Source organism: Nomascus leucogenys, chromosome 5 (genome assembly GCF_006542625.1).
Source record: "Nomascus leucogenys isolate Asia chromosome 5, Asia_NLE_v1, whole genome shotgun sequence".
Taxonomy (NCBI): domain Eukaryota; kingdom Metazoa; phylum Chordata; class Mammalia; order Primates; family Hylobatidae; genus Nomascus; species Nomascus leucogenys.
The window spans coordinates 63,180,671-63,200,874 of NC_044385.1; the positions used below are offsets into that span (position 1 = coordinate 63,180,671).

The following is a 20,204-nucleotide window of genomic DNA, read 5'->3' on the forward strand; positions in this document are numbered from 1 at the left end:
GAAACTGGGCCCCTTCCTTACACCTTATACAAAAATTAACTGAAGATGGATTAAAGACTTAAATGTAAAACCCCAAATCATAAAAACCCAGAAGAAAACCTAGGCAATACGATTCAGGACATAGGCATGGGCAAAGACTTCATGTCTAAAACACCAAAAGCAATGGCAACAAAAGCCAACATTGGCAAATGGGATCTAATTAAACTAAAGAGCTTCTGCACAGCAAAAGAAACTATCATCAGAGTGAACAGCAGCCTACGGAATGGGAGAAAATTTTTGCAATCTACTCATCTAACAAAGGTCTAATATCCAGAATCTATGAAGAACATAAACAAATTTACAAGAAAAAAACAGCCCCATCAAAAAGTGGGCGAAGGATGTGAACACACACTTCTCAAAAGAAGACATTTATGTGACTGATAAACATATGAACAAAAACTCAACATCACTGATCATTAGAGAAATGCAAATCAAAATCACAATGAGATACCATCTCACTCCAGTTAGAATGGTGATTATTAAAAAGTCAGGAAACAACAGGCTGGCATGGCTGTGGAGAAATAGGAATGCTTTTACACTGTTGGTGGGAGTGTAAATTAGTTCAACCATTGTGGAAAACAGTGTGGCAATTCCTCAAGGCTCTAGAACGAGAAATACCATTTGACTCATTACTGGGTATATACCCAAAGGATTATGTCATTCTGCTATAAAGACACATGCACACATATGTTTATTGCAGCACTGTTTACAGTAGCAAAGACTTGGAACCAACCCAAATGCCCATCCGTGACAGACTGGATTAAGAAAATGTGGCACATATACACCATGGAATACTATGCAGTCATAAAAAAGGATGAGTTCATGTCCTTTGCAGGGATATGGAAGAAGGTAGAAGCCATCATTCTCAGCAAGCTAACACAGGAACAGAAAACCAAACACTGCTTGTTCTCACTCATGAGTGGGAATTGAACAATGAGAACACATGGCATGGACATAGGGAGGGGAACATCACACAGTGGGGCCTGTCAGGGGGTGGGGGACAAGGGAAGGGAGAGCATTAGGGCAAATATCTAATGCATGCGGGGCTTAAAACCTACATGATGGGTTGATTGGTGCCCCAAACCACCAAGGCATATGTATACCTATGCAACAAACCTGCACATTCTGCACATGTATCCCAGAACTTAAAGTAAAATAAAAATACGAAAAAAAAAAAGCACAAAGTCAAGTGTAGTATAACAATAAATAAAACACTGCCCTTGCTCTCAAGCAAACTATTCTAAGACAAAAGTGATGATTGGAGCAAAATGCAAAACACCTCCCCAGACTTTTGAGATGGAGAGGAAGTTAAGGAAACCCACTGAGAGAAAGTGACAGGTGTAAATTGAGTCCTGATGTATCCTAGATTTGGAAAAGAAATTCAATCTTTATAATCCACACACAAAATTAAAGTCAAGGTGGATTAAAGAGCTAAACATAAAAATAGTAGAAGTATTAGGCCAGGCACGTTGGCTCACGCTTATAATCCCAGCACTTTGGGAGGCTGAGGCAGGCAGATCACTTCAGGTCAGGAGTTCGAGAGCAGCCTGGTTAACATGGTGAAACCTCATCTCTACTAAAAATACAAAAATTAGCCAGGCCCTAGCAACCTGTAATCCCAGCTACTTGGGAGTCTGAGGCAGGAGAATCGTTTCAACTTCAGAGGTGGAGGTTGTAGTGAGCTGAGATTGCGCCACTGCACTCCAGGCTGGGCGACAGAGTGAGACTCTGTCTCAATAAAAATAAATAATAAGAGTATTAAAAGAAAATATAGGATAATATTTTTATGATCTAAGGTAGAAAAACAAGTCAAAACTAAGAATCATAAAGGAGAATATTGATAACATTGACAAAATAAGAAACTTATTGATAACAAAAGATACCATAAACAAGTTTAAGAGACAAGAGAAAGACGAGGAGAAAATATTTGTCTCATGCATGAGAGCAAAGGATTAATATCCAGATGTCCATGCCCACCAGCCAAAGATACCAGGAAACACACCTGTAGGCAAACAGAGTGGGGTCTGTTACTTGTTGCAACAAGAGAGGCTGAGGACCATGGGCAGCCTGTGGGACATCTCAGTAAGAGGCAGCTAAGAGGAGATTATTCTGTGAGTTTGGCTTGCGTTGGTGTTGGAGCAACTTTGTCAGAAAGCCAGAATAATTATTATGTAGGAGGTGGGAGAAATCAAATGGAGTTAAAAGTGTAATTGGTAAAGTATCAACAGGCACTCATGTTAGCTGGGAAAGAGACATTCATGGCCATTTTTGTGATTTGCACAGTGTTCTTGTTTTATCTGTACTCAGATATGATTATAGAATGGTCATATTTTTATCTTGCTCCATCACAGGAATAACTCAGTCTGATGTTGGTGTTCTTTGAAATAGTTTCTGTTAAGTAGGGAACATCTGGGCCTAGGTACTAGTTGCAAGCTAGTTCTATTTGACACCTGTCATTTTTTTTCTCGAAGACTGTATAAAGATCTTCTATAAATCAATAATAAAACAGTAAACCCAGTGGAAAATTAGGGAATGCTAGCAACAACTGACAAAATAAAAATAAAAATAAAAAATATAGGAAAAGATACTCAACTGTACAATAGGGAAATGCAAGTTAAGAGTAAAATGTTAGTAGTTATTTTAATTGGTCCAACCTTTTTGGAGGGCAATTTGGCAATATCTACCAAAATATTAACTGTATATGCCCTGCAACCACGAATTCCATTTCTAAAAATCTCTACACAGAGATTTTTATATGCACATATATACAAAAAGGAATATTTAGAATACTCATTGTTGCATGTTTGTAACAGGAATAATTAAATCACTGTCAAAAGGGAAGTAAACTCTGGAAGGGTCAAGTGTAAGTTTCTTAGTTTTATTTAAGAAACTCAGCTATGATGCCTTACAATGTTAGGTTGCAAAGTTAAGTCTGTAGAGGTAAAATTTGTGTACTAAGTAAGATTGTTATCTTCTGACTCAAGATGGTAGACTGGTCATATGAATGATCACTTTTCTCTTCCATTGAATGAAGAGTAAAGATGTTTTTAAAAAGTAATTACAAGCTGGGTGTGGTGGCTCACCCCTGTAATCCCAGCACTTTGGGAGGCCGAGGAGGCAGATCACGAGGTCAAGAGATTGAGACCATCTTGGCCAACATGATGAGACCCCATCTCTACTAAAAATACAAAAATTAGCTGGGCATGCTGGTGTGCACCTGTAATCCCAGCTACTCGGGAGGCTGAGGCAGGAGAACTGCTTGAATCTGGGAGATGGAGGTTGCAGTGAGCTGAGATTGCACCACTGCACTCCAGCCTGGCGACAGAGCAAGACTCCATCTCAAAAAAAAAAAGGTAATTACAATGTTAAAAAACAACAAACAAAGGATGCTATTGACAGAAATTTCAGTAAATTAATGGAAGAAAGAAAGAAAGTGGGTGTAAGATGGTCTGTGGAACAGCAAACTACCAGCCTCTCTGGGAACTGGAGCAAAGATGAGAGTCTGTCTTCCAGAAAAGAAACAGAGACTCTGGGTTCCAAACTCAGAGCCTGTGAACATAAGTGGTAAAAGTGGCTCATGGGCCAATTTCTGCGTGATTAATTAAAGGATGGCCTGCTGACATCTTTGGGCCAGTTGGTCTCTTCCCCTTCTTCTGATCATATCCAGAAGGCATACATAGAATCGGAGGTACTCACCTCCAGGCTGAATCTCTGAGGATTTTTCACTAAACAAACTGGAGAATCTGCTTTGGGATGCCCTAATTTGGGTAGGAAAGCCAGAAAGAGACACAGAATAGAATCTAAGATAGCTCCAGAGCTCCACCATTGCATAAAAGAAGGAAAAAGGCAGCTCCATTCAGGAAGGAAGTACACAAAAGTCCTCCATACTCTGAGTAAAGCTCTCCTTATTTAAGCAGATCTCAGTTTTGTTGAGATATAATTCACATACCATAAATTCACCTATTAAAAGTGTAGAAGTCAATGGTTTTTCTGTTTTGTTTTGACACTGAGTCTCACTCTGTCGCCCAGGCTGGAGCGCAATGGTGCAATCTTGGCTTACTGCAATCTCCGCCTCCTGGGTTCAAGCGATTCTCCTGCCTCAGTGTCCCGAGTAGCTGGGATTACAGGCACGTGCCACCACGCCCGGCTAATATTTTGTATTTTTAGTAGAAGCAGGGTTTCACCATGTTGACTAGGCTGGCTCGAACTCCTGGCTTCAGGTGATCCACCCGCCTCGGCCTCCCAAAGTGCTGGGATTACAGGCGTGAGCCACCACATCCGACAAGTCAGTGGTTTTTAGTAAATTCACAGATAGGTCAACTGAGAGGTGACAGCGTGCTGGTAGCCCTGGCTTGCTCTCGACGCCTCCTCGGCCTCAGCGCCCAATCTGGCCGCGCTTGAGGAGCCCTTCAGCCTGCCGCTGCACTGTGGGAGCCCCTCTCTGGGCTGGGCGAGGCCGGAACCGGCTCCCTCCTCTTGCAGGGAGGTGTGGAGGGAGAGGCGCGGGCAGGAACCGGGGCTGCATGCTAGGTGCTCACAGGCCAGCGTGAGTTCCAGGTGGGTGCGGGCTCGGCGGGCCCCGCACTTGGAGCGGCCAGCTGGTGCCACTGGCCCCAGGCAGTGAGGGGCTTAGCACCCAGGCCAGCAGCTGCAGAGGGTGCGTCAGGTCCCCCAGCACTGACGGCCCGCCTGCACCGTGCTTGAATTCTCGCCGGCCCTCAGCTGCCTCCCCGCGGGGCAGGGCTTGGGACCTGCAGTCCGCCATGCCCGAGCCTCCTCCCCCACTGTGGGCTCCCACGCGGCCTGAGCCTCCCTGACAGGCGTCACCCCTGCTCCGCGGTGCCCGGTCACATCCACTGCCCAAGGGCTGAGAAGCACAGGCACGTGGCATGGGACTGGTGGGCAGCTCTGCCAGCAGCCCCAGCGCGGGATCCACTAGATGAAGCCAGCTGGGCTCCTGAGTCGGGTGGGCACTTGGAAAACTTTGATGTCTAGCTAGAGGATTGTAAATGCACCAGTCAGCACTCTGTATCTAGCTAAAAGATTGTAAACACACCAATCAGTGCTCTGTGTCTAGCTAATCCGGTGGGGACTTGGAGAACTTTTATTTCTAGCTAGAGGATTGTAAACGCACCAGTCAGCACTCTGTGTCTAGCTCAGGGATTGTAAATGCACCAATCAGCACTCTGTGTCTAGCTCAAGGTTTGTAAATGCACCAATCAGCACCCTGTCCAAACAGACCAATCAGCTGTCTGTAAAATGGGCCAATCAGCTCTCTGTAAAACGGACCAATCAGCTCTCTGTAAAATGGGCCAATCGGCTCTCTGGAAAATGGACCAATCAGCAGGATGTGGGTGGGGTCAGATAAGGCAATAAAAGCAGGCTGCGCGTGGCCAGCTGCGACAATTATCCCAAGTCCCGTTTCATGCTGTGGAAGCTTTGTTCTTTTGCTCTTCACCATAAATGCTGCTGTTCACTCTTTGGGTCCGCGTTGGCTTTATGAGCTATAACACTTACTGTGAAGGTTTACAGCTTCACGTCTGAAGCCAGCGAGATTACTAACCCACTGAGAGGAAGGAACAACTCCAGATGGGAAGAATTAACAACTCCAGACGTACCATCTTAAGAGCTGTAACACTCACTGCGAAGGTCTGCAGTTTCACTCCTGAAGCCAGCGAGACCACAAACCCACCAAAAGGAAGAAACTCCGAACACGTCTGAACGTTAGAAGGAACAAACTCCGGACACACTGTCTTTAAGAACTGTAACACTCACCCCAAGGGTCTGCAGCTTCATTCTTGAAGTCAACGAGACCAAGAACCCACCAATTCTGGACACACAACTATCACCACCGTCAATTTTGGAACATCTTCGTTGCCTCTAAAAGAAACCCTCTGTCCTTCCGCTGTCACCTCCTGATTCCCCAATCCTCCCAATACCTGGCAACTACTAATCTACTTTCTGTCTTTGTAGACTTACTACTTTGGACATTTCATATAAATGGAACTACACAGTATGTGACCTTTGGTGTCCGATTTCTTTCGTTCAATGTAATGTTTCCAAGGCTCATCCATGTAGCATATATCAGTACCCTGTTCCTTTTTATGGCCAAATAATGTTTCACTATATGGATGTACCACATTTTTTCTATCCATTAGTTGATGGGCATTTGAGTTGTTTCCACACGGCAGATTTTTAAAGCAGAGAACCCCCAGTTGGCACGCCCCATGCAACTGGCTGCCCCCAGCCTGCCATTCAGGGAAGAAAGGCATGTTGGAGAAATAGGTTTGGATGATTGCAGAGGAAAACCATAGTATTACTTCCATTAAACTCCTGCTTAATTTACAACTATGAATAGATAATTAAAGATCACTAGAAATTTTTTAAAAATCATCAATCAGCATGAAGCAGAAGGAGTAAGATGAAAAACAAACTTGCCCCCAAGGGAAAAACAAGTAATTGAGGAAACATGCATAAGGTAAGATGAGGCTGTGGGGAAGGAGCACAGTCTGGATTTTGCTGATTGCATCCTCTGGTGTTAGTGAACTCATTCTTCCATCCTCTGTGTTTGTAATTCTGTTCATTGCTAGTTGAACCTAATCAGATTCAAGTTCTATTTTTTTTTTGGCAAAACTCACACAAAGATAGGGGTATGTTCTATCGGGAAAAACACTGGTTGTCTCCTTTTGTGGTGTTAATAGCCATTGATACTCAGTGCCTAGATTCCATTAATTCATTAGGGGCTTGTATTAATTTAAAGTAATTTTGAAGAAAAATTAATTTTCAAAAAAACTTTTTAAAAATATCTGTCCACTGGTATAGATTATTTATAAATTAAAAGAACAAAGCTTATGCCAGTTCTAAAATGCTATCAACCCATTTCTCGGTTACAGCAACTGAGCCAGTTTTGGTATAGTCAGGAAACTGCTCTGCGACTTGCACAGGAGGCCATTGCAGCTGTAGGAGAAGGTGGCAGGTGAGATTCAAATTTTGTTTCTCTTTTTGGCATCTAATGTAATATTTTGAATGTCCTTCCTGGATGACAGATGGTTTGTAAGAAGTCTAAACTATAATCTGTAAATATTGTAGATCATGGTTTGCAGCATATGACAGATTAAGACCTGCTTCAACACTGAGTTGAGACCCACTCAGAAACCTATTCATTGTGAAATGTCTTATCTCTTTTCCTTTTAACATTTTCTAACCTGTTTCTTATTTTTATAGTTATAGAGTTCAGTTTAAAAGAGAAAATCTTACCTTTTTGAAGCTTTAAGAATATAGATTTTCTTTTTCGTTAATTTGGTATGTATTTATTTATTTATTTATTTATTTATTTTGAGACAGAGTCTCACTCTGTTGCCCAGGCTAGAGTGCAGAGTGGTACAATCCCGGCTAACTGCAACCTCTGCCTCCCGGATTCAAGCGATTCTCTTGCCTCAGCCTCCCAAGCAGCTGGGACTACAGGCACACGCCACCATGCCCACCTAATTTTTGTATTTTTAGTAGAAATGGGGTTTCACCATATTAGCCAGGCTGATCTCGAACTCCTGACCTTGTGATCCACCTGTCTCAGCCTCCCAAAGTGCTGGGATTACAGGCGTGAGCCACCGTGCCTGGCCTGGTTTTTATTTTTATCAGAACTGTGCATGCATATAAAGAGTCAAATGGTGACTGGGCGTGGTGGCTCATGCTTGAAATCCCAGCATTTTGGGAGGCCGAGGCAGGTGGATCACCTGAGGTTAGGAGTTTGAGACCAGCCTGGACAATATGGTGAAACCCTGTTTCTATGAAATACAAAATTAGCTGGGCATGATGGTGCATCCTGTAATCCCAGCTACTCAAGAGGCTGAGGCAGGAGAATTGCTTGAACCTGGGAGGCAGAGGTTGCAGTGTGCCAAGATCACACCACTGCACTCCAGCCTGGGAGACAGAGTGAGACTCTGTCTCAAAAAAAAAAAAAAGTCAAATGGTTCTAAAAGGCTTAATGTATTCTATATCGGTATCTCTGATTAACCCCCAAACTCTCTGTCTAAATATCCTATCAGTAAGTTCAAACATATTTCAACTTCTTTAAAAAAAAACCTATTCCCAGGGCTCTGCAACCTGTCCCAGTGTGCATGGTCTTGCGCTGGTTTTACTACACCTCTTTTCTTGGTATCGCCCTTCATCATCATGCTGGAGTCCTTATACCTGTCTTTTGTTCTAGCTTCCCTATTTCCTGTACCCCGATCCTTAGTTTGCAGCCTTACCATGGTGGCACACCTCCTCCGATAGCTGCTACAGAAAAGGCACGTAGGAGGGAAGTTTTTAGAACCTTCCGTGTCTGAAAATGCTTTTTTCCTACCCTTCTTCTTGATTGTGATGGTTTTGTTGGACAGCAGATTCCAGGTTTTGAAGGCATTGCTGCATTGTCTCCAAACTTCCATACATGCTGCTGACAAATCCAGTATCATTCTGATTTCTTATAGGAAACTTGCTTTTTTCTATCCATGCCCACAGCAAGCTTCGGATTTTCTCTTAATCCCCGGTATTCAATGTGCCTCACTGTGGAGTTTTTATCTATTGTCCTGGGTCCTAAAGGGCCCATTCATCCTCAACACACGTGTCCTTCAGTTTAAGAAAATTATCTTAAATTATTTCTTTCCCTACTTTTTTTTTTCTGTTCCTCTTTTTGGAACTTCTGTTCTTTGAATATTGGACCTGATCTTCTAATTTGCTTCTTTTTCTATTCATTGTCTCTTTACTTTCTGGGAGAATCCCTGCACTTTATCTTCTAAACTTCCTACTGAGTTTACCATATCTGCTTCCATGCTTGCAATTGTCTGCAGCTCTTTTTTTGGTCTTTGAGTATTTCTTTATTATTGTGTCTTGTTCATCCTTTTGAGGATATTATAGAATTTTTTAAAGTTCTCTTCTCCCTCCATAGTCTCTATTTACTCCAAAATGCTTTTTCTGTTTGTTAATTTCATATGATATATTTATCTAATCTATGTTCCTTAAATGTCTGTGGACATTGAAGGGTGGGGCACTGGAAAACTGGGAGCCTCATCTGCTTTGATCTCTACAGTTGGAGCATCTGAATGAGCCGTTCTCCTAGGGAACCCCCGTGTCTAAGACTTTTCTTGTGGTTTTGTCAGTGGTCCAGGGAAGATTCTCCTAATTCCTGACTGGAAGTTATTCATCTAGTTGGCATCAGCCTTGGAGGCATGTGACTGAAAGGCTAGAAGTTTCATCATCCAATGCGTTTAACTTAATCCTCCTAATTTCCACATGGTACATCATCATCCGCTGTGCCTGGCATCCTCCTTCCAAGCATTTCCCCATCCAGAGAACACTCCTCCAGTTTTCTGCCACAGTCATGGTTGGGAGGGGCAGGCTTTGGGATATAGCAGACAACCCTGAGAATGAATTGCTTCTTAAAATGGGCCTTTCAGTAAAACCTCCCAGTTTTAGCCCCACCTTCACCTTTGCTTCTTGAGTTACCGGGTTCTGTCGCTTTCTGAGTCCTCGGGCATGCCACCACGTGAACCAGGGCGCTTTTCAGCTTTCCAGCTGCCATTGCAGGTCTGCCGAGCCCCACTGCCCACCCGTCTGCTGTTCGCTTCGTCAGTGTGATGTCTTTCGTCTCTGCTGACATGCCCTTTGGTTTTCGCTCTTGTATTCCTAAATAAGACAACATGAAATTGCACTCTTGTTTTTAGTGGGCTTTCATGAGGGAGCAAATTTACATGAATGTGTTCAATCTGCCATCTTTAGTGGGAAATCTTCCATTTTTCTTTTAACTGTTCTTTTTCTTGTTTTGATTATATGTAGGGGTTTAGTAGGTTTTTCTTAGTGACACTGCTTTTACATGTACTTTCTTTTTTGCCACTAATATGAGGGCCTTGGAAGCAACTTTTAATCTCCTCTGAAAGTCAACTTCAGTATTCATAGGAACTAAGTCATCATTTTAAAGATGAATAAGAACCGCATTTATTGAGTGCTTACTGTGTGCCCTCTCCTGTTGGAAGTGCATTGTCAGGGTCGTCTCATTCTATCCTCATATCTCTGTGCAACAGTTCCTGTTACACTCTCCAGTTTAAAGACAGACACTGAGACCAGAGGTTCAGCCACCTGCAGAAGGTCACCCAGTGGGAAGTGGCAAAGCTGGGCTTTCAACACAGGTTCTCTGATCCCACTGCTGCCATCCCACCACCATCCCCACCAGACCCACCAGTCTTTCTGCTCTCATTCCTTCTTGCATCCTGGACACTGTCCTACCTGAAGTACATCCTTCAGGTGGATTTCTCAGGGAATGCCTGCTGGAGGCAATTTTGTTGTCTGAAAATATCTTTATTTCACCTTCTTTATCGGAAGATGTTTTCATAGTGTGCATGTATAATCTTTGGTTGCAGTTCATTCTCCATCAGCGCAGTGAGGCTATAATCCCACTGTACTCCAGCTTCTTTTCCCCCTCCCACTGCCCTGCTCTAGAGCTGCTGTGCAGGGAGAGTTGTGTCCTGCCAGCAGGGAAACACATGTTTCCATAGAAACATTATGCGACGTCACGGGTTCTATTATCTGTTGCAGTGTCTTTGGGCTGAGAAGCCTGCTTAGCCTGGCATGGGTACCTAAGTAAGACGGGTAACATTGTCTCTGTTGGAAATGCATCACACATTTTTAAAGGTGAGCGTAATTTTTAAATTAGGTCCTTTTTTGAATCACAATGTATGCACATATAAAAATCCAAACGTGACAAAGGAATTGTGAGAAAAGGTCACTCTCTTATCTATTGTATCCAGGTCCCCCAGGCACTCTCCCATGAGGCAGCCATGGTCACTGTCTCTTGGACACCTTCTAGAGGTCACCTGTACATCTATATGCATATATTCCCACTCCCATGAAAGCATACTTTACACTGTTCTGTTCCTTGAATAGAGCTCAGAGATCATTCCTTATCAGCATAGAGAGGGCTGCTTCAGCCTTTTTTAAATGGCCACAGAACTTTCCATTGTAATAGGCATACCAGCGGGGCACAGTGGCTCATGCCTCCTTTGGGAGGTCAAGGCAGGCAGATGGCTTGAGCTCTGGAGTTTGAGACCAGCCTGGGTAAAGTGGCAAAACCCTGTCTCTATAAAAAAAATTAGTGGCCAGGCATAGTGGCTCACACCTGTAATTTCAGTAGTTTGGGAGGCCAAGGCAGTTGGATCATGAAGTCAGGAGTTCAAGACCAGCCTGGCCAAGATGGTGAAACCCTGTCTCTACTAAAATTACACAAATTAGCCAGGCGTGGTGGTGGGTGCCTGTAATCCCAGCTACTCAGGAGGCTGAGGCAGGAGACTCGCTTGAACCCAGAAGGCAGAGGTTTCAGTGAGCCGAGGTAATGCCTCTGCACTCCAGCCTGGGCAACAGAGTGAGACCCTGTCTCAAAAAAAAAAAAAAATAGGTGTATCACAGTCAACTCAATAATTCCATATTTAGGTTACTTCTAGCTTTTTGGCAGTTGATTTTAACAGTTAACTCTTAAAACACTACCCATTCATAAACTGGGCTGCTGTAATGAGATAGATACTTTAATTTCCTTATACAAAAAAGAAGCAAAGCAGAAATTCAGAATAGCTTGTCTGCAGTGAGAGCACATTTTAATGTATCTTTATGGAAAACTGGAGTGAGTTGAGTTATTTGGGTTTATCTTTCAAGATCATGAATATTACAAAATGAGTTTATAGTATTTAGTTGGGACAAAAAGTATTTAAAATAAATATAAAAGGCCTAGCATGAAAATAATAGGTAAATTTAGGCTTTGAGCTAACTACATCTAAATTTTGTCATATGTATTCCTGCTATTTTACATTTTTCACTATAAAAACTATAGCCTTTCATACCTCAAAATTATAAGCTATAGGCTGGGCGCGGTGGCTCACGCCTGTAATCCCAGCACTTTGGGAGGCCGAGGCAGGCTGATCACCTGAGGTCACGAGTTCAAGACCAGCCTAGCCAACATGATGAAACCCCATTTCTACTATACAAAAAAATTAGCCAGGCGCAGTGGCACGTGCCTGTAATCCCAGCTATTCGGGAGGAATAGCAGGAGAATAGCTTGAACCCAGGAGGCAGAGGTTGCAGTGAGCCAAGATCACGCCACTTCCCTCCAGCCTTGGCAACAGAGTGAGACTCCATCTCAAAAAAAAAAAAAAAGAAAAAAAAATTATAAGTTACAGACTTTTAAGTACCAGATTCCTTAAAAGTGAGACACTATAAAGTCTTTTCTCAACATTGACTGTTACACTAGTTTGCATTATTGCTTCCTGTAAGAAAATCTGAGCACTCGGACCTATGTATTGTTTAGTGAAGAAGTTGTTAACACCGTAATCTCTCTATTAAAGATGTTTCATGAGTGTGTTCATTTTGTCTCCTAGAATCGCATGTGTGAGTGCCCCTAGTGTTTACCAGAAACTCAGAGAGCTGTGCAGAGAAAACTTTTCTATATACATCTTTGAATATGACAAAAGATTTGCCATGTATGGAGAGGAGTTTATTTTCTATGATTACAATAATCCATTGGACTTACCCGAAAAAATTGCTGCACATAGTTTTGACATCGTAATAGCAGATCCTCCCTATCTTTCGGAGGAATGTCTCAGAAAAACATCAGAAACCATCAAGTACCTGACGCAGGGCAAGATTCTGCTGTGCACAGGTAGGTGCTGCATTTAGTATCTCATCAAAGTCACTGACAGTGGCTACTCAGGTCTTAAGGGTCAAGAAAAAATCCTGAGTCCACCACTTCCTGTGTGACTTGTGAACAAGTTATTTAACTCCTTGTGCCCTGGATTCCTCATCTGTAAACTAGGACTGATAATACTCTGCCATTAAGGGTCCTAAAGAATTAAGTGACACAAAGTACCCGACACTGGGTCTGGTGCATGGTGACTGCTTGATGAATGTCAGCTGTTACTTTTACATACCATCATCAATACTAGTGGTATCTTATCCAGCCTCTACACTTTATCAAAGAGATATTTGGAATCTATAGAGTTTAAATGAATTGCCTAAGGTTACAGAGTAGACATTAGATTGGGTTAATGTAGAAGAGTTTTCTTACTGGTGAGATTGTTATACTTTTTTTTTCTCTCTGTAACCTCAAACCATTGGGCTAAGCAGTCCTCCCACCTCAGCCTCCCAAGTAGCTGGAACTTACATGTGTGTGCCACCAGGCTGGGTTTGATATACTTAAGGCAGATATGGTAAAATTCAATAGAGTAAATCTGAGAACTTCAAGGTGGGAAGATTACTTGAGGCAAGGAGTTCTAGACCAGGCTGGGCAACACAGCAAGACTCCATCTCTACAAAAATTTTAAACATTAGCCAGGTGTGGTTGCACGGGCCTCCCAGCCATTTGGGACATAAAGGTGGTGTGTCTGGAGTTTCTTCCTTCTGATGGGTTCTTGGTCTCACTGATTTCAAGATTGAAGCCACGGACCTCGTGGTGTTACAGTTCTTAAAGGTGGCACGTCCAGAATTGTCCCTTCTTCCTGATGGGTTCGTGGTCTCGCTGACTTCAGGAATGAAGCCGCAGACCCTTGTGGTGTGTGTTACAGATCTTAAAGTTGATGCGGACCCAGAGTGAGCAACAGCAAGCTTTATTATGAAGAGCAAAAAACAAACCTTCCACACCACGGAAGAGGACAACACCCGGTTGCACTGCTGGCCGGCGGGTGGCCAGCTTTTATTCCGTTATTTGTCCCCGCCCACGTCCTGCTTATTGGTCCATTTTCAGCGCTGATTGGTCCATTTTACAGAGTGCTGATGGGTGTGTTTACAACTCTCTAGCTAGACAGAAAAGTTCTCCAAGTACCCACTAGACCCAGGAAGTCCAGCTGGCTTCACCTCTCAGTGGGATGATTGCTTGATCTCTGGAGGTCGAGACTACAATGAGCTGTGATGGTGCCACTGCACTTCAGCCTGGGCAGGGAGCAAGACTGTCTCAAAGAAAAAAAAATTCTGAGAACTGAACCTTACCAACTGACCCATCTCTTTATTTCTGGGCACCTGTGGTGTCCACACTCTTGAGTGCTGTTCTGGACGCTATACCCCAGTCCCTCCAGGCCGCCCTTGTCCCCTGGGCACCCTGCTGGGAACAGGGCTGGGCCAGGAGTGGAGCCACGGGAAGCTGTTCTGGTGTTCCAGAGCTGTGTGTGGGGGGAGGGGCGCTCTGTTCGCACAGATGCCGTGGTCGCCTGCACGCTTATTCACTCCGTTGCTTCCTTGAGCTCTGTTCACCACTCTGTGCACCGGCAGGCAGCGCTCTGGCCTGAAGGAGTTGTGCATTTTAGTTTCAGGGGATACTTTTAAAAAATAATAATAAAATAGACTAAAGACTGGGAGCACTAACTCTGAGAAGAGTAACAGAGACCCAGGGACCTGCACTTTGCCCCAGGGACCTGAGGGGTCAGGAGCCACGGCCACAGCAGCCCAGGAGGGCAGAGTCGGGGCAGGAGGTCCCCAGTGCCTAACAGAGGGGACCATGGGCATTGGGGTTTTCTTCAGAAGCCCAAGGCAACGGGACGCAACTTGTCTGAAGACGTAAGACGTTTGCTTTAACTTGACCGAGGTTCTGGGGCACGTGGACCTGGGCACCGCGGGCTGTTGCTGCACCCTAGGGAGGGTAGTGGCCTGCAAGGAGGGCAGGGCAGGGGCATCAAAGAGATACTTTGAAGATGAGGTTGAGAGAGCTTGCTGTGTTCGAGTGTGGAGGGGAAGAGAGGAGAGGAATCAGGGCAGTGGATGTCACCTCCCCCGGGGATGTCGCAGAGGAGCTGGCTGTGCGTGGTGGTCCCAAGGCGGGGAGAAATTGGGAGGAGGTGGCAAAAGGGAGTGGCAATACATTCGCACCTGTGTTTGCAAGATTGGATATTACTGAAAAAGGCTCTTGGCTCAACGTTGGGAAATGCTAGTTTTTAGTAATTATTTTTGCTTGCCATATATATATATATATATATATATATAGCGCGTGTGTGTGTATAATCTGCTTCTAAATTTCTAAGTGTCTCAGCTTTGCAGAGGTAGGAAAATAATTCATTCAATAAAAAAGACGTGGAAAAAAGTTGGTAAATTGCAAAAATATTAGGGAAGGTGAAAGGGAATGTAAAGAACACTCGCTCCCTCCCCCACCTTGTGAATTGTCAACTGATTGTCACCGGTGGTCAGCCTAGAGCCCCTCTCACAACTCAGGACGCACTGAGCTCCGGCTGGGCCGTCACTCTCTGGATTCATTTGCTTTGTTCTCTTCAGGTGCCATCATGGAAGAACAGGCAGCAGAACTCCTTGGCGTGAAGATGTGCACGTTTGTTCCAAGACACACCCGGAACTTGGCAAATGAGTTTCGCTGTTATGTGAATTATGATTCTGGGCTGGACTGTGGGATCTAATTACAGATGGTGACATAACACAGGAAGGAACCCTGTCACATTCCCCTTTTTGTATTTTCGTAGTAGATTTAAAAGTTAGGATCTCTTCCCCTCCCCCCAAACTGGAGCTGTCCCTGGCCTGATTTTCAAAATAAAGTACACGAGCTTCATTATTGTTTCCTTAGGGAGGCCTCCTAGAGCTCAGTCTTCTGCCAACCTGAATCCATGGAATTCGAGTTGGAAGAAACCTTAGAACCTACCTGATCTTCTCTCCTCATTTAACATGTGTAAAAACAGAAGAACAGTTGTGTGGCTTGCCCAAGGGCTCCTGAATGAGACAGGACCTTGGCCTCTGCCTGGGGCCAGAGCAGTCTGGTAGCACCCTAGGGCTTGTGAGGACCCCCACCCCCATGTCCCACCCCAGCCCTCCAAGGAGACAGACTTGCCTCCATGAAAAAAGGCAATAATCCAATAACTAGCGTCTGAATGCCTCTCGTAGCTCTCCTCCTCCTCCAGGTTCTAGGTGGGCTGCGAGGGATGACAGGTGCCCAGGTGCCCTCCCCACGTGGCTCAGACTCAGCACCCTCCCTCCGAACTGCCTGAGAAAATGAAAGACCCATCTGTAAACCAAATACCAGGACCAAAAAATGGAGCTGGGATGAGTGTGCTAGATTCTCACTGTTCAGAAAATATTCCTCTGTACACACCCCAGAGGATGTCTCAGCAATCAGAAGTGAACACGCAGCATGGCTGGGTCTCGAGGGCATCGTGCTGAGTGAAAAAGCCGCTCCGCAGAGGTCACACACTGGATGTTTCTAGGTATGACAATCCCAGGGAGGAGAGATTCGTGGGTGCAAGGGGAGCATCAGGATGGGGCGAAGGGGATGGGCGGGCCACAAAGGGGAGTTCTCCCTGGTGGTAGCTTGTTCTTTGTCTTGTCTGTGGTGGTGGCTTCATGAATCCGCATGTGGCAGCGTTGCATAGAACCACACACACACACAGAGATGAGCTCGCATGAAACTGGTGAACTTGGAATGGGATCTGTTGGTTGAGCCAGTGTCCATTTTCTGATTGTGACACTGCACTATAATTATGTAAGATGTTACCATTAGATAAACTGGGTGTAGGGCATAAGACCTATCAGTATATTTTTTGCAATTTCCTGGGAATTTACAATCATTTCGAAATAAAAACTTTCCAAAAAATTAATGTCCTCTTCCTAGGAAAGGATTATACTTCCCCACCTCATAAGACTTGCTTTGGCCAACAAAATGTGAAAGGAGGCAGGGTGCTGTGGTTCATGCCTGTAATCCCAGCACTTTGGGAGGCCAAGGCAGGCATGGATCACTTGAGTCCAGGAGTTCGGGACCAGCCAGGGTAACATGGTGAAACCTTGTCTCTACCAAAAGTACAGGAAAAAAAAAAATTAGCTGGGCATGGTGGCACACTCCTGTAGTCCCAGCCACTTGGGAGGCTGAGGTGGGAAGATCACCTGAGCCCAAGAGGGCGAGGCTGCCATGAACCATGATGTGCCACTGCACTCCAGCCTGAATGACAGAGCCAGACCCTGTCTCAAAAACAAGGACAACAAAACCCCAAAATGTGCAAGGAAGTGATGTGTCATTTCCAACCTCTGGCTGTGAGTGGAGCAGGACCACTGCCCATCTGCCAGGCATGCGAGGAGAGCCAGGAATGAGCCTGTGTCATTGAACCATGGGCTCATTACCCACTGGGGCAAAACCCAGTCTGTCCTGACCAAGCCAGAGAGGAGGCCTGGGTCGGGGAAGCCTGGAGGACAGGCCTGGTCTTTCTTGCTGTTTCTTAGCCCTCGGCTGCCCGACTTCTGGACAACTTTTAATTTACTTTAAAAATCACTCTTTTTGGCATGGTGGCTCACACCTGTAATCCCAGAACTCTGGGAGGCTGAGGCAGGCGGATTACCTGAGGTCAGGAGTTCAAGACCAGCCTGGCCAACGTGGTGAAACCCTGTCTCTACTGAAAACACAAAAATTAGTTGGGCGTGGTGTTGGGCGCCTGTAATCCCAGCTACTCGGAAGGCTGAGGCAGGAGAATCACTTGAACCTCAGAGGCAGAGGTTGCAGTGAGCTGAGATTGTGCCATTGCTCTCCAGCCTGGGCAACAAGAGCAAAACTCAATCTCAAAAAAAAAAAAAAAATCACTCTTTTTATGAGACATTGGTATTTTTATCAGTGTACAAGCACCTGGCCTTTGTTAAGTATTCAATGTGTTCTTTAAAAAATAACCCCTACCTTATGATTTCCATATGTGGCTTGCCTTGTATGTAATTTGTTACATTGTAGGAACAAATCATGTACAGAAATGCCATGTTTGACTTAAGATCTGCGGGAGAGTGGTAGTCTAGAAATGACAGAATTGCAGTTGTCCTGTAAATCCAGCGGTTAGTTGAAGAGAAACCTTATTTTTTCACAGGAGGTGAGGGAGAGAAGGGACAAAGTTGGATTCATATCAAAAAATGTACAAACATTGTAAGTTAGGAGGCTTATGCAATGAGGTGACGGCATTTTTTGTTTAATAAGCAGCCAACATGTTTCATGGCTTTGGACCCTGGTGTGATTTTGATTTTAGCAAACCTGTGTTCATATATGATCCACTTCTAGGTTTCATAAAAGGCCATCTATACCTCTGCAGCCTTATATTTTAAAAAACTCACTAGGTCTGGTATATTCCTTTGGGCGGTTAATGAGGTGGGAGGCGTCGGGCTGGGCGATGCCCACAGTCGGTCATGCCGTCTGGAACCCCCAAGGCTCCCTCACCTCCTGTACCTTAGCAAAGCACTGCAGAGGTTAAAAGGAATGTTTTAATCAATGTCTTTTTAAGTCCTTCCTGATTAGTGGGAAGGGGTAGAAGAATAATTTCTGTTTTGCTAACAAAATTCCAGCACTTCTCAGAAACTCTTCAGATGCGTGTCTGGGTGATGAGGGCCTGAACAGCAAGAACAGATGAAAGGCAGAGGGAACTTTAAGACTCCATTTCAGATGGTGGTTCTGTACTCTTTCTCCTTTCATTCCTTCCTAAAATCAGAGCTGGCACCAGTTACTAAAAATGACCATTTCCCCCCTTTGCCCTGTTGAAAGAGATGTGCTAAGACATAATGAGATAACTGGCCCCTGACTGTGGAACTGTTAGTATTGGCAGAGTGTTTTTGGATTTCTGTTCCCAAATGATTCCATTTTTGTAGAACAAGTATATAATTGGAATACTGTCAGTTGGAAATGATCTTCAGTAACCAGCAAAGCACCTCCATTCCAAAGGTTGCCACAGAATCCTCCAGGTAGAATTCATGTGAAGGAAACATGCACTTTTCTGGGAGGAGGGGAAGCAGCTCTGAAGTGTAGTACAATATCATGTGTTGCCCCTCCACAAATCCTGGGAATGAAAGGCGTGGAGGGAAATGTGTGAAATAAACCAAGTGGATCTGGGAGCGGGGAGGGAGTTGTCACTGAACTTTGGCTGGCACAGTTTATCTAGCCAGTAAACCTCCTTATTTGTTTGATAAAACGCAATACCAACCTCCCATCTCTGCAACACCAGCCCCCCACCAAAAAAACCCTTCATTTTTAGCAAGAGAAAAAAATTTTGTCCCAAGAAGATCTGGTTATTCATTGAAACAGTACCTTCCCAAGCTTAGCCACCACCTCTAATTTCAACATACTATATTTAAATGCTGCTGCCCAGTTAAAGTTCTAGATTTTGGTTTTTTTTTATTATTTTACTTGTCAGTTATTATTATTATTATTATTTGAGATGGACCCTTGCTCTGTCACCCAGGCTAGAGTGCAGTGGCACGATCTCAGCTCACTGCAATCCCCGCCTCCCGGGTTCAAGCGATTCTCCTGTCTCACTCAGCCTCCCGAGTAGCTGGGATTACAGGTGCCCGCCACTGCGCCTGCTAATTTTTGTATTTTTAGTAGAGACAGGGTTTCACCATCTTGGCCAGGCTGGTCTCAAACTCCTGACCTTGTGATCCACCCGCCTTGGCCTCCCAAAGTGCTGGGTTTACAGGCATGAGCCACCGTGCCCAGCCTTTTTTTTTTTTTTTTTTTTGAGATGGAATTTCACTCTTGTTTTCCAGGCTGGAGTGCAATGGCATGATCTCAGCTCACTGCAACCTCTGCCTCCTGGGTTCAAGCAATTCTCCTGCCTCAGCCTCCCAAGTAGCTGGGATTACAGTTGCACGCCACCATGCCCAGCTAATTTTTTTGTATTTTTAGTAGAGATGGGATTTCACCATGTTGGTCAGGCTGGTCTCCAACTCCTGACCTCAGGTGATCCACCCACCTCAGCCTCCCAAAGTGCTGGGGTTACAGGTGTAAGCCACCGCACCCGGCCCAGTGATTTCATTTTAAACTTACCTTTTATACAGAAAAAAAGTCACTTGTAAGTGACAGATGCCTCCTAAAGCGACATAACAAGTGACTTTTTTTGGTATAAAAGATAAGTTTAAAATGCAGAAGGCTTAGCTTGATGTTTATTTTCAATGTGGCTTATGAATGACTGCAATGCAGTGATGTGTCCATGTCCACACATGTGTTCATGTGTGCCAGGCACTGTGCCAGGTACTTTACCAACAGTGTTGAATCCTCACAGGGTGGGCGCTGTGACCTCATTTCACACGGAAGGAAAATGAAGCTTAGTGAGGTGAAGGGAGCAGGTTCATAGAGCGGCACTCAGGTGCGAGGCGCTTGAGCAGCTTTGCCTTTTCATCATTTTAGTGGAGGAGGGAGACTGTCTTGC

At 44.6% G+C, this 20,204-nt stretch overlaps 1 protein-coding gene across 1 annotated transcript in view; it reads left to right on the plus strand.

Moving 5' to 3' along the window:
• Window positions 1-16,633, plus strand: part of EEF1AKMT1 (EEF1A lysine methyltransferase 1) — a 47,062-nt gene extending 30,429 nt beyond the window's left edge. The window contains exons 3-5 of the mRNA XM_012506721.2: window positions 6,933-7,015; window positions 12,438-12,718; window positions 15,313-16,633. Coding sequence (XP_012362175.1) covers window positions 6,933-7,015; window positions 12,438-12,718; window positions 15,313-15,449 — 501 coding nt within the window. The 3' untranslated portion in view covers window positions 15,450-16,633. The remainder of the gene's footprint in view (window positions 1-6,932; window positions 7,016-12,437; window positions 12,719-15,312) is intronic.
• Window positions 16,634-20,204: the final 3,571 nt, after the last annotated feature.